The sequence below is a fragment of the Pongo pygmaeus genome, chromosome 18 (assembly GCF_028885625.2).
Source record: "Pongo pygmaeus isolate AG05252 chromosome 18, NHGRI_mPonPyg2-v2.0_pri, whole genome shotgun sequence".
NCBI lineage: Eukaryota > Metazoa > Chordata > Mammalia > Primates > Hominidae > Pongo > Pongo pygmaeus.
In genome coordinates this window covers 33,474,224-33,487,429 of record NC_072391.2, presented here as the reverse complement: position 1 = coordinate 33,487,429, position 13,206 = coordinate 33,474,224, and the positions used below count along the sequence as shown (strand labels likewise).

At 37.3% G+C, this 13,206-nt stretch overlaps 1 protein-coding gene across 9 annotated transcripts in view; it reads right to left on the bottom strand.

The window, feature by feature from the left end:
- Window positions 1-13,206, bottom strand: part of KRBOX5 (KRAB box domain containing 5) — a 75,049-nt gene that overhangs the window by 17,166 nt on the left and 44,677 nt on the right. For 7 of the 9 annotated variants that reach the window (XM_063654983.1, XM_063654988.1, XM_063654984.1 and 4 more), the window contains 2 exons: window positions 4,870-5,004; window positions 2,044-4,317 (listed from right to left, as the gene is read on the bottom strand). In XM_063654983.1, the coding sequence (XP_063511053.1) occupies window positions 3,053-4,317; window positions 4,870-5,004 (1,400 nt within the window). In that variant the 3' untranslated portion in view covers window positions 2,044-3,052. Of the gene's footprint in view, window positions 1-2,043; window positions 4,318-4,869; window positions 5,005-13,206 lie in introns of those variants that run through there. The other 2 variants (XM_054452816.2, XM_054452815.2) reach the window with 1 other exon arrangement.

The window sequence follows — 13,206 nt, the reverse complement described above, 5'->3', positions numbered from 1 at the left end:
AGTTCAAGCAATTCTCCTGCCTTTGCCTCCTGAGTAGCTGGGATTACAGGTGTGTGCCACCACATCCAGCTAATTTTTGTATTTTCAGTAGAGACGAGGTATCACCATGTTGGCCAGGCTGGTCTCAAACTCCTGACCGCAAATGATCCTCCTGCCTCAGCCCCCCAAAGTGCTTGGATTACAGGTGTGAGCCACTGCACCCAGCCAGATGACAGATAATTTGTAATACAATGAGACTCATTTGCCACTGTCTGCATTACATCTGAATTTCCCCGACATCCTGGTTAATTTTTTAAAATTTGCATGGAGTAAAATTTACTCTTTGTGGTGTACAGTTTATTGGGTTTTGACAACTGTGTAGTCACATATCTATTTCCACAGTACCACACTAAACTGTTTAATCATCCTCCAAATTTTTTCTTGTTGCCCCTTTGTAATCAATGCCTGTCCTCCTCCCATTCTTTGGCAACCACTAATCATTTTCCATCCCTCTAATCTTTCATGCAATGTGATAAAATAGAATCATGTAATATATAGCCTTGCTGATCCGACAGTCTTAATTTAGGGAAATGTATTTAAGATTCATACATGTAGTAGTGAAGATCGATAGTTTTTTCCTTTTTGTTAACAACATACTTCTTTTGTATAGACATATCACAGTTTATTACCCATTCACCTACTGAGGGACATAAGATTTATTTCTAGCTTTTTGCAAATACGAATATAGTGGCAACAAATATCTACAAACAGGTTTTAATCACTAGTTTTCAGTTTTGTATAATAAATGGCTGGGGTGGGACATCTAGTTCAAATAATAAGTATATGACTAACTATAAAAAATGGTTAAACTATTTTCCAAAGTTACTATGTCATTTTGTATTCCTAATTTGAGTAGCTCCAAATCCTAACCAGCACTTGGTATTCACATTAATGCTTTGTTTTGTTTTGTTTTGTTTTGTTTACCATTCTCATAGGTATATATCTCACTGTGGCTTGGTTTTATTTTTTAAAGAATTCTGCTGAATACAGAATTTTGTGTTGATACTAGGTTTTCCTATCTGAACTTAAAAACTGTAATTCCATTGTCATTTGCAACGATTACTTTTTATGACATATTATACTGCACTTTTATTATTTCTTCCTTTTATGTAATTTGTTACTTTGTCCTGGCTGTTTTCAAGATTTTTAATTTATCTTTGGCACTACTTTTACTTCAACTAATTGGTCAGAATTTTGTATTGTAACTAAATAGATCACTGTAGTGTTACTCATGTCTTCAGATTAATTTCTAAGCACCATTAAATCTTTTTTTTTTTTTTTTTTGAGATGGAGTTTCACTCTGTCACTCAGGCTGGAGTGCAGTGGTGTGATCTTGGCTTACTGCAACTTCTGCCTCCCAAGCGCCTCAGCCTCCCGAGTAGCTGGGATTACAGACATGGGCCACGACGCCCAGCTAATATTTGCATTTTTAGTGGAGACGGGGTTTCACCATGTTGGCTAGGCTTGTCTCGAACTCCCAACCTCAGGTGATCTACCTGCCTCAGCCTCCCGAAATGCTGGGATTACCGGCGTGAGCCACCACACCTGGACAGCACCATTAAATTTTATAAAAACATTCTTAAAATCCATGAGAACTTATAAAGTAATAGTTTATAAGCTTTGAAATAAGAAAATCATATAATTCTTCTCACATGAATCATAGGCAAGAAAAAAGGGTTTGTATGGGATAAAGTCTGAACCCAGAAGACATTAGATTTATGAGAGAAAAATTCAGTGTGCAATGAAAAACTAATTTAGCTTTAAGAATTTGGGAGGTTTCTAGTTTGGTAATAAATCAACAGTTCTCAAATTTCCTGTTGTGATCCATCATTTTCTTTTCCATTTGAAGATAGGTACACACATATGCATTTCTGCCTGTGTAGTTCTCTTACACCTTTTTCTTTCTATCTTAGTACATCTGTATATTCCATTTAATGCAAGTGAAAGCAAAGAAAAATCTCTAAGTGTTCAATTGAACAGAAAAAGGGCATGTGCAAAGAAAAATATTGAATAAAATTTTATAAACAATGATTCAGGATTTTAAAAGTATAGCATTTAAGTATACGCCCATACAATCTTTATTATAACTGTCATAGTACACCAGTAGCTACAAAAAGCAGGAAAGAATATAAAATAGTAACCATGAGAATATTACCAATATTATTAGAAGTTTAAGTTCTCTGGAAAATTGATATAAAGTATATTTACAATCTTTCAGATATGAGTTTTCACTTTTCTCTGATATCTGTGAAGATGTTTTTATTTTTAACACATCAAATAATATTCACGATTACTACTTCATTGTACTATAAAGGTATGCCAGTATTTTAAATAACTGACTAGTGTTTTTCTACTTAAGGAGCAACTGATGTAATAAATAAATTCAGAATATTCCTCTTTTACTTTAGTATAGAATACTAATGCCCTAAATATGTACTATATGCTTACACATATTACTGTTCTATGATTCAAACACAAAGAGCCTCTTTTAGATTTTCTTCATGTATTTTACATTTGCCATTAAACTTCCATGAAAATAAGCTGATATTAATGATGTTCACCTACTATAGAACGACCTCTTATAGCTCTGATGCAGAAAACATAGACTATATGTTTTTATAAAAACACTAAGCATTAAGGTATAACAACTAATTTGAGAACTGAATTATGATTTGCTTTATACAAATTTCAAATGTTTTCAATATAAATAACGTGCTCACCTAATAATTACTTGTGCAAACATCAATGCTTTTGCTCATTTGAAACACATAACAAAATAAATAACTGCTTTGGCTTCAGAGTAATCCTCCATAACAAATACTCTTATTTAATTTTAAAGTCTGGAGATCTGTGCTTTAGTCCTTTTTTGTGTAAGTCCTGACACATTCAGATTTGAGTTCTGATCAAATACTTCCTCCCATTTATTCAATCTGTAAAGTCTGTTTCCCTATAAACGCTATGGTGATTTTTAAGTTCTAAATTTTGGATAAAACTCTTTTCACATTTACTACAACTATAGAAATTCTCTAGTATGAATACTCTTATGTCGAGTAAGGGTTGAGCATCGATTAAATAATTTGCCACATTCTTTACATTTGTAGGGTTTCTCTCCAGTATGAATCATCTGATGTCGTCTAAGGTTTGAAGACCGGTTAAAGGAGATGCCACAATCCTTACATATATATGGTTTCATTCCAGTATGAGTTATCTGATGCACAGAAAGACATGAGGAATGAGAGAAAGATTTGCTACATGCTTTACATTTGTAAAGTTTTACTCCAGTATGAATTCTCTGATGTTTAGTAAGGGATGAACTACAGTTAAAGGCTTTGCCACATTCTTTACATATGTAGGGTTTCTCTCCAGTATGAATTCTTTGATGTTGAGTAAGGCGTGAACTACAATTAAAGGCTTTGCCACATTCTTTGCATTTATAGGGTTTTTCTCCAGTATGAATTCTCTGGTGGACAATAAGACTTGAGGAACGAGAAAAAGATTTGCTACATGATTTACATTTGTAAAGTTTTTCTCCCGTATGAATTCTCTGATGTTTAGTTAGGTATGACCTACAGTTAAAGGCTTTGCTGCATTCCTTACATTTATAGGGTTTCTCTCCAGTATGAATTCTCTCGTGCTGAGTAAGTGCTGAAGACACTTTAAATGATTTACCACATTCTTTACATTTGTAAGGTTTCTCTCCAGTATGAATTCTCTGATGCACAAGAAGATTTGAAGAATGAGTAAAACATTTGCTACACGCTTTACATTTGTAAAGTTTTTCTCCAGTGTGAATTCTCTGATGTCTAGTAAAATATGAACTAGAATTGAAGGCTTTGCCACATTCTTTACATTTGTATGGTTTCTCTCCAGTATGAATTATTTGATGTTGAGTAAGGTGCGAACGATGGTTAAAGGCTTTGTCACATTCTTTACATTTGTAAGGTTTCTCTTTATTATGGATTATCTTATGTTTTCTTAGACTTGACAATTTACTAAGGATTTTCTCACCATTATTACATCTGTGTGACTTTTCTCCAATATGGATTCTCTGAGGCTGAGTATGTTTTGATGACTGGATAAAAGTTTCTACACACTTATTACATTTGGCAGACTTCTCTTGAATAAAGATACTCTGATGGACATGGTTGGTGCATTCATGAAAGGCTTTCTCACATTTTTTACATTTGTAATGGCTCTGTAGAAAATGAGTTTTCTGATGTCTTCTGGGGCTTATGCCTTGGCTTAATGTTGTATCAGATTTATTGTACTGATTTTTCTCTGCAACACAAATATACTGGTAATTATTTAGGGTAGAGTCCTGCCTAAAGGCTGTCAAAGTTTTATTATGTGTGTGATGTTTTCCCAAATTATCTATTCCTTGACATTGATTAAGCAATGATGAATGAATGAAGACCTTTCTATATCGATCACAGGCAGAACGAGGTATTATTTGTTGGTGAAACAAACTTTTAACAAAGACCCATCAAACTGATCATATTTAGAAATCACCTCCTCATTTTTAAATCTCTCCTTTTCAGAAATATTTGACTGAACATTTACTCCAGTTCTATATTTCAATTGGTTTAAATGATTATTTGAAACATGGACTAAGTCATTATTCGGATTATCCAAATTTCCTTTTAAAGAAGTTAAGTTTCAAAAATTGATGTCAACACTTACTTACAGAAACACATGGTTTAGAAAAAACAACTGACATAAATTGAGTTTTTTCATGTTTTTGACCTCCTGTAACAGTGATGTTTTTGTTATAGGTAGTTGTCTTACGTTTTGTATGTCCATCATAATATCCATTGTGACCTTCACACTTACCCTCATTTTCCCACTCTTTCCTTAAGTTTAAATTCTGAGGGCCACAGCTGCCATATCCATCCAATATCACTTTTTGGAATGATGCTTCTATAAGCTTCTTTCTTAAGAGGCCTTGAGAATCATGAGAAAAGATATCTGAAAGATACCAAAGTTTTAAAAATTCCAATTACTAAATTCAGGTGAAAATACTTTATAAATCTAATACACAAATTATACCACGTTGAGAACACCATGATAGTTGCATCAAAAACTTGAGGCCCCTTTGTCTTCTCAATTGATATATGAACTTAAATATAATAGGGTGACTAAAGCCAGTTCAGTTTGCAGCACCTAGGTGAACACAAAGCCAAGAATGATCGCATATAGAAGGAAGAAAGTTTGTTGTATTTGTACACCACAGCACAGTGCAGTTACACAAAAACTTTTTGCATTCTGTTTCGCTCTCAGGAAAGAAAAATAAAATGAGTAAAACATATGTCCAAAGTTCTGGGTTATTCTGGGGCTATCTAAGACTGGCCATTGCTTCCTTTAATATGTGGCACTTAAGAAAATGGTGATATAGTTGAAATGACATGTCGGGTCAACTGAGAACAAACATGAATGCTTGTTACAAGAACAGAGAGACAGTAGTGCCTATGACACTCACCAAAGGGGGAGATTAAAGGCTCCTAAGAGAAAAAGAAAAAAGCAAACCTTTTTAATAGGAAAATACACACAGCAGTCCAGAGAAGAAACATCCTGACAACAGTAGGAAGAATCTCCCAGAATGACTAGAGTGCCTGACGGGTATCAGTTTTCACCTGTAAAAATTCATTCCATAATAGATGGAATAGGTAGCTGTCTCTTACTTGATCAAAATATCAACAAAATCACAAGACATCAAAGTAACCAAAACACATGGCTCAATAAAAGGACCAAAATGAAAGTGAATCTAAAGAAGCAGAAATCTATTAACTGACATATTAATATCCAAGTGAAGCTAGAGAACTAGAAATCTATTAACTAATTTTAAAATAATTTAAAATATCTACCTTTGTCTTATAGACAAGGTCTTGCACTGTCACCAGGCCAGAGTACAATCATAATTCACTGGAACCTCGAATTCCTGGCCTAAAGCAGTCACCCTACCTCACTTTCCCAAGTGGCTATGACTACAAGAACACACCATCACATCTGAATAATTTTTAAAATTCTTTGTACAAACAGGGTCTTCCTAGGTCATTTAGGCTGGTCAAAAATTCCTGGCCTCAAGGAATCCTATAGCCTCAGATTCTCAAAGTGCTGGGATGAAACCAGCAACTGAACCTGGCATTTTATGACTTCTTTAAGAAATGAGAATATTAACCCAACAACCATACAAAAGGACAAGGATGTATTACATAATGATAAAGGGTTCAATTCAACGAGAATACTTACATATGCTAAACATCTATGCACCAAACTTTGGAGCACTGAGATTCATAAAACAAGTGCTTCTAGTCCTGAGAAAAGAATTAGTCACATAATAACAGTGAGGTATTTCAACATCCCATGGACATCATTAGATCACTGAGGCAGAAAATTCACAAAGAAATTTTAGACATCAATTCCACATAACCTAATAGGCATCTACAGAATAGACCAATTGGAACTAATAGACATCTATAGAATATTCCACCCATCAACCACAGAACACATACATCCTTCATATGCACACAGGACATACTTGAAGATTGACCCTATATGCTCAGCCAGAAAGCAAGTCTCAATATATTAAAAAGAAAAAAATCATACCAGTCATACTCTTGGACTAAAATAGAATAAAAACAGAAAACAATACCAAGAAGATCTCTCAAAACCACAGAAATGCATAGAAATGAAACAACTGGCTCCTCAACAACTTTTGAGTAAACAATGATATCAAGGCAGAAATTTAAAAGTTCTTTGAAATAAGTGAAAACAGAGAAAACACATACCAAAATCTTTGGGACACAGCTAAAGCCACATTAAAAGAAGCTTATAACATGAAATGCCTACTTCAAGAAGTCAGATCTCAAATTAATGATATAACATCACTTGTAAAGAAACTAGAAAAAGAAAAATAAGCTGAGCACAAATGTAGAAGAATAGAAATAACTAAAATCAGATAACTGAATTAATTGAGATCCCAAATTCCATACAAAGCATCAGCAAAACCAAAAGTTGGTTCTTTGAAAGGGTAAACAAGATTGATAGACCACTAGCTAGGTTAACAAAGAAAAACAGAAGATCCAGATAAGCACAATCAGAAACAACAAAGGGGACACTGCAATCGATCCCACAGGTATACAAAAGATTCTCAGAGACTTCTATGCACATAAATTAGAACATCTAGAGGAAATGGATAAATTCCTAGAAACACACAACTTCCAAAGATTGAATATGGAAGAAACTGAAACCCTGACAAACCAGTATCAAGTTCTGATACTGAATCAGTAATAAAAAATTTACCAACCAAAAAAGCCCTGGACAAGATGGATTCACAGCTATATTATACCAGAAGTACAAGGAAGAGCTGGTATCAATTCTACTGAAACTATTCCAAAATATAAGAAGGGACTCCTCCCCTCTCATTCTATGAGGCCAACATCACTCTGTTACCAAAATCTGGCAAAGACACAATGAACAAAGGAAACTACAGGACAATATCTCTAATGAACATAGACAGAAAAATCTTCAACAAAATAGTAGCAAGCCAAATCCGGCAGCACACTCAAAGTTAATTTACTACAATTAACTAGGCTTTATTCCTAGAATACAACGTTAGTCTAACATATAGAAATTTAAAAATGTGATTCACCACATAGAATCAAAATGTAAAAGCTAGGCGCAGTGGCTCACGCCTGTAATCCCAGCACTCTGGAAGGCCGAGGCCGGTGGATCACCTGAGGCCAGGAGTTCGAGACCAGCTTGGCCAACATGGCGAAACCCTGTCTCTACTAAAAATACAAAAATTAGCTGGGTGTGGTGGCACATTCCTGTAGTCACAGGTACTCTGGTGACTGAGGCATGAGAATAATTTGAACCCGGGAGGCGGAGGTTGCAGTGAGCACTCCAGCCTAGGGGATAGAGTGGGACTCTGGCTCCAAAAAAAATCACCATTTCAATATATATGAGATAAGCTTTTGACAAAACTTAACATCCCTTAATGATAAAAAAAAAAAAAAAACCCTCAACAAACTAAGCATTGAAGAAACATACTTCAAAATGAGAGCCATCTATGAGAAACCCACAGCCAACAGACTGACCAAGCAAAAGCTGGAGGCATTCCCCTTAAAAACAAGAATGAGAGAAGAACACCCACTCTCACCACTTCTATTCAACATAGTAATGGAAGTACTAGCCAGAAAGATCAGTCAAGAAAATGAAATAAAAGGCATCCAAAGAGGAAAAGAAGAAAGTGACATCATCTCTGCTGATATGATTCTACACCTGGAAAGACTGTGCCAAAAGGCTCCTAAAACTGATAAGGAACTCCAGTAAAGTTTCAAGATACAAAATCAAAGTACAAAAATCAATAGCATTTCTATACACCAATAACATGCAAGCTGAGAGCCAAATCAAGAACACAATTCCATTTACAATAGCCACACACACAAAGAAAAAACCGAATACCTAGGAATAGATCTAACCAATGAGGTTAAAGATCTCTACAAGGGGAACTATAAAACACTGTTGAAAAAAATGATAGACAATACAAACAATTGGAAAAACATTCCATGCTCAAAGAAGAATCAACATCATTAAAATGGCCATACTGCCCAAAGAAATCTAGACATTGCATACTATTCCTATCAAACTACCAATGCCATTTTTCACAGAATTAGAAAAAAACTATTCTAAAATTCATATGGAACTAAGTAAGAGTCCAAATAGCCAAAGCAATCCTAAACAAAAGAACAAAACCAAAGGCTTCACATTATCCAACTTCAAACTATACTATAAGCCTACAGTCACCAAAACAGCATGGTACTGGCACAAAAATTAACACAGGGGCGGGGCCAATATGGCTGACTAGAAACAGTAGAGTTCGGAGGCTCCCATTGAAAAGAACCATAATAAGTGTGTGAATCTTTCACCAGCAACCAAGGTATCCAGGTTCTCCCATCAGAACTGACTAGGAGGCTGGCATGATCCACAGACAAAGTAATAACAGTGTGGTGCGGCAGCCCACTTGAGAGCCACATAAGGGAGGAGAGCCCTGTCCTGCCAGCCAAAGGAGTCAGTGAGTGAGTGTGCTACCCAGCCAGGAAAATCATGCTTCTTCCAGGGAACTGTGCAACCCACGGATCGGAAGATCCCATTCGTGAACTCATGCCACTGGGGCTTAGCATCCCAACCCTGTGGCTGCACAGATTCTCAACAGCCTCTCAGCTGGAATCTGCTTAAGCCTACAGAGCACCTGCAGAGAGGGGCGACAAGCACCACAGCTGCATCTGCCTGCTGTCTAAGCCATTTGAGCTCCTTGGCAGAGGGGCAGTAGCCAGCACTGGGACTCACAACTGCATAACGTGCTAAGCTCACAGGGTGAGGGAAGGGCAACATCCACCTCTATAGCTCCAGGCTGTGCTTTTCCCCTTCTGGAGTCAGGAAGACTGCATGGCTTGGTCCCAAGATGTGTCCCTGACAACCCAACACACTGGCTGTGGCAGACTGCAGCCAGAGTGCCTCTTCAGGCCTGACCCAGGCCATCCTTTCTCACTGAGGAGGGCTTCCCTGCAGGAACTCCAATAACTCCAGCCAGAGGTTCAGGGAAAGAACCCAGATCTCACTGGGCCTGAGCCCCTAGGGAGAGGGGTGACAGCAGTTTCTGTGGACCAACAGACTTAACCTTTCCTCCTGGTAGTTCTGAGGAATCCAGGCAGCCCAGACAAGTGGGTGTTTCCCCAGCGAAGCACACCCCCTCCACCAAGGGACAAAGTGCTTCATTAAATGGGTCCTATTCCATGTGCCACCCAACTGGGTGAGACCCTCCAACAGGGGTTGTCAGACACCCTATACAAGGGCAATCCTACTAGCATCAGGTTGGTGCCCCACGAGTTCAGAGTGGGACCTGACCATTGAAAGAAAAACAAACAGAAAGCAACAACAACAGCATGAACAACAACAAAAAGCCCCCACAAAAACCCCATCCAAGGGTCAGCAGCCTTAAAAATTGAAACTAAACAAACTCACAGAGATGAGAAAGAATCAACTAAAAAAAGCTGAAAACCCAAAAAGCCAGAGTGCCTCTTCTCCAAATGATTGCAACATCTCTCCATCAAGGGCATAGAAGTGGACGGAAGATGAGACAGAAGAATTGACAGAAGTAGGCCTCACAAGATGGGTAATAAAAAACTACACTGAGCTAAAGGAGCATGTTCTAACCCAATGCAAAAAAGCTAAAAACCTTGATAAAAGGTTAGAGGAGCTGCTAACTAGAATAAACAGTTTAGAGAGGAACATAAGCCAAAAGAACAAAACTGGAGGCATCACGCTACCTGACTTCAAACTATACTACAAGGCTACAGTAACCAAAACAGCATGGTACTGGTACCAAACAGAGATATAGACCAATGGAACAGAACAGAGCCCTCAGAAATAACGCCGCATATCTACAACTATCTGATCTTTGACAAACCTGACAAAAATAAGCAATGGGGAAAGGATTCCCTATTTAATAAATGGTGTTGGGAAAACTGGCTAGCCATATGTAGAAAGCTGAAACTGGATCCCTTCCTTACACACACCTTATACAAAAATTAATTCAAGATGGATTAAAGACTTACATGTTAGACCTAAAACCATAAAAACCCTAGAAGAAAACCTAGGCATTACCATTCAGGACCCAGGCATGGGCAAGGACTTCATGTGCAAAACACCAAAAGCAATGGCAACGAAAGCCAAAATTGACAAATGGGATCTAATTAAACTAAAGAGCTTCTGCACAGCAAAAGAAACTATAATCAGAGTGAACAGGCAACCTACAGAATGGGAGAAAATTTTTGCAATCTACTCATCTGACAAAGAGCTAATATCCAGAATCTACAATGAACTCCAACAAATTTACAAGAAAAAAACAAACAACCCCATCAAAAAGTGGTCAAAGGATATAAACAGACACTTCTCAAAAGAAGACATTTATGCAGCCAAAAGACACATGAAAAAATGCTCATCATCACTGGCCATCAGAGAACTGCAAATCAAAATCACAATGAGATACCATCTCACACCAGTTAGAATGGTGATCATTAAAAAGTCAGGAAACAACAGGTGCTGGAGAGGATGTGGAGAAACAGGAACACTTTTACACTATTGGTGGGACTGTAAACTAGTTCAACCATTGTGGAAGTCAGTGCGGTGATTCCTCAGGGATCTAGAACTAGAAATACCATTTGATCCAGCCATCCCATTACTGGGTATATACCCAAAGGATTATAAATCATGCTGCTATAAAGACACATGCACACGTATGTTTATAGTGGCACCATTCACAATAGCAAAGACTTAAAACAAACCCAAATGTCCAACAATGATAGACTGGATTAAGAAAATGTGGCACATATACACCATGGAATACTATGCAGCCATGAAACAGGATGAGTTCATGTCCTTTGTAGGGACATGGATGAAGCTGGAAACCATCATTCTCAGCAAACTATCGCAAGGACAAAAAACCAAACACCAAACACCACATGTTCTCACTCACAGGTGGGAACTGAACAATGAGAACACATGGACACAGGAAGGGGAACATCACACACCAGGGCCTGTTGTGGGGTGGTGGGAGAGGGGAGGGATAGCATTAAGAGATATACCTAATGCTAAATGACAAGTTAATGGGTACAGCACACCAACATGGCACATGTATACATATGTAACAAATCTGCACATTGTGCACATGTACCCTAAAACTTAAAGTATAATAATAAAAAAAAAACAACAGAGGAACATAAATGACCTGATGGAGCTGAGAAACACAGCATGAGAACTTCATGAAGCACACACAACTATCAATGGCCAAACCAACCAGGCAGAAGAAAGGACATCAGCGTTTGAAGACCACCTTGCTGAAATAAGGCATGCAGACAAGACTAGAGGAAAAAAATAATAAAAAGGAATGAACAAAGCCTCCAAGAAATACGTAACTTTACAAAAAGACCGAACCTACGATTGATTGGAGTACCTGAAAAAGATGAGGAGAATGGAAACAAGCTGGAAAACATAATTCAGGATATTATCCAGGTGAACTTCCCTAACCTAGAAGTCAGGCCAATATGCAAATTCAGGAAATACAGAGACCACTACTAAGATACTCCATGAGAACATCAACCCCAAGACACATTATCATCAGATTCTCCAAGGTCGAAATGAAGGAAACAATGTTAAGGGCAGCCAGAAAGAAAGGCCAGATCACCTAAAAAGGGAAGTCTATCAGACTAACAGTAGGCCTCTCAGCAGAAATTCTGTAAGTCAGAAGAGATTGGGGTCCAATATTCAACATTCTTAAAGAAAAGAATTTTCAACCCAGAATTTCATATCCAGCCAAACCAAGCTACATAAGCGAAGGAGAAATAAAATCCTTTCCAGACAAGCAAATGCTGAGGGATTTCATTACCACCATGCCTGCCTTGCAAGAGCTACTGAAAGAAGTACTAAATATGGAAAGGAAAAACTGGTTACCAGCCACTGGAATGACATAAAAACATAACTGCATCAACTAGTGCGCAAAACAGCCAAATAGCATCATGATGATGGGATCAAATTCACACATAATGATACTAACCTTAAATATAAATGGGCTAAATGTCTCAATTAAAAGACATACACTTGCAAATTGGATAAAGAGTCAAGACCAATTGGTTTGCTGTCAGGACACCCATCTCACGTGCAAAGACACACATAGGCTCAAAATAAAGGGATAAAGGAAACTTTACCAAGCAAATGGAAAGAAAAAAAAAAAAGCAGGGGTTGCAATCCTAGTTTCTGACAAAATAGACTTTAAACCAACAAACATCAAAAAAGGCAAAGAAGAGTATTACATAATGGTAAAGGGAAAACTCAACAAGAAGAGCTAAATATTCTAAATATTTATGCACCCAATACAGGAGCACCCATATTCATAAAACAAGTTCTTAGAGACTTACAAAGAGACGTAGACTCCCATAAATAACAGTGGAAGACTTTAACACTCCACTGTCAATATTAGACAGACCAACAAGACAGAAAATTAACAAGGATATTCAAGACTTAAACTCAGCCCTGGATCAAGTGGACCTAATAGACATCTACAGAACTCTCCATTCCAAATCAACAGAATATACACTCTTCTCGGTGCCA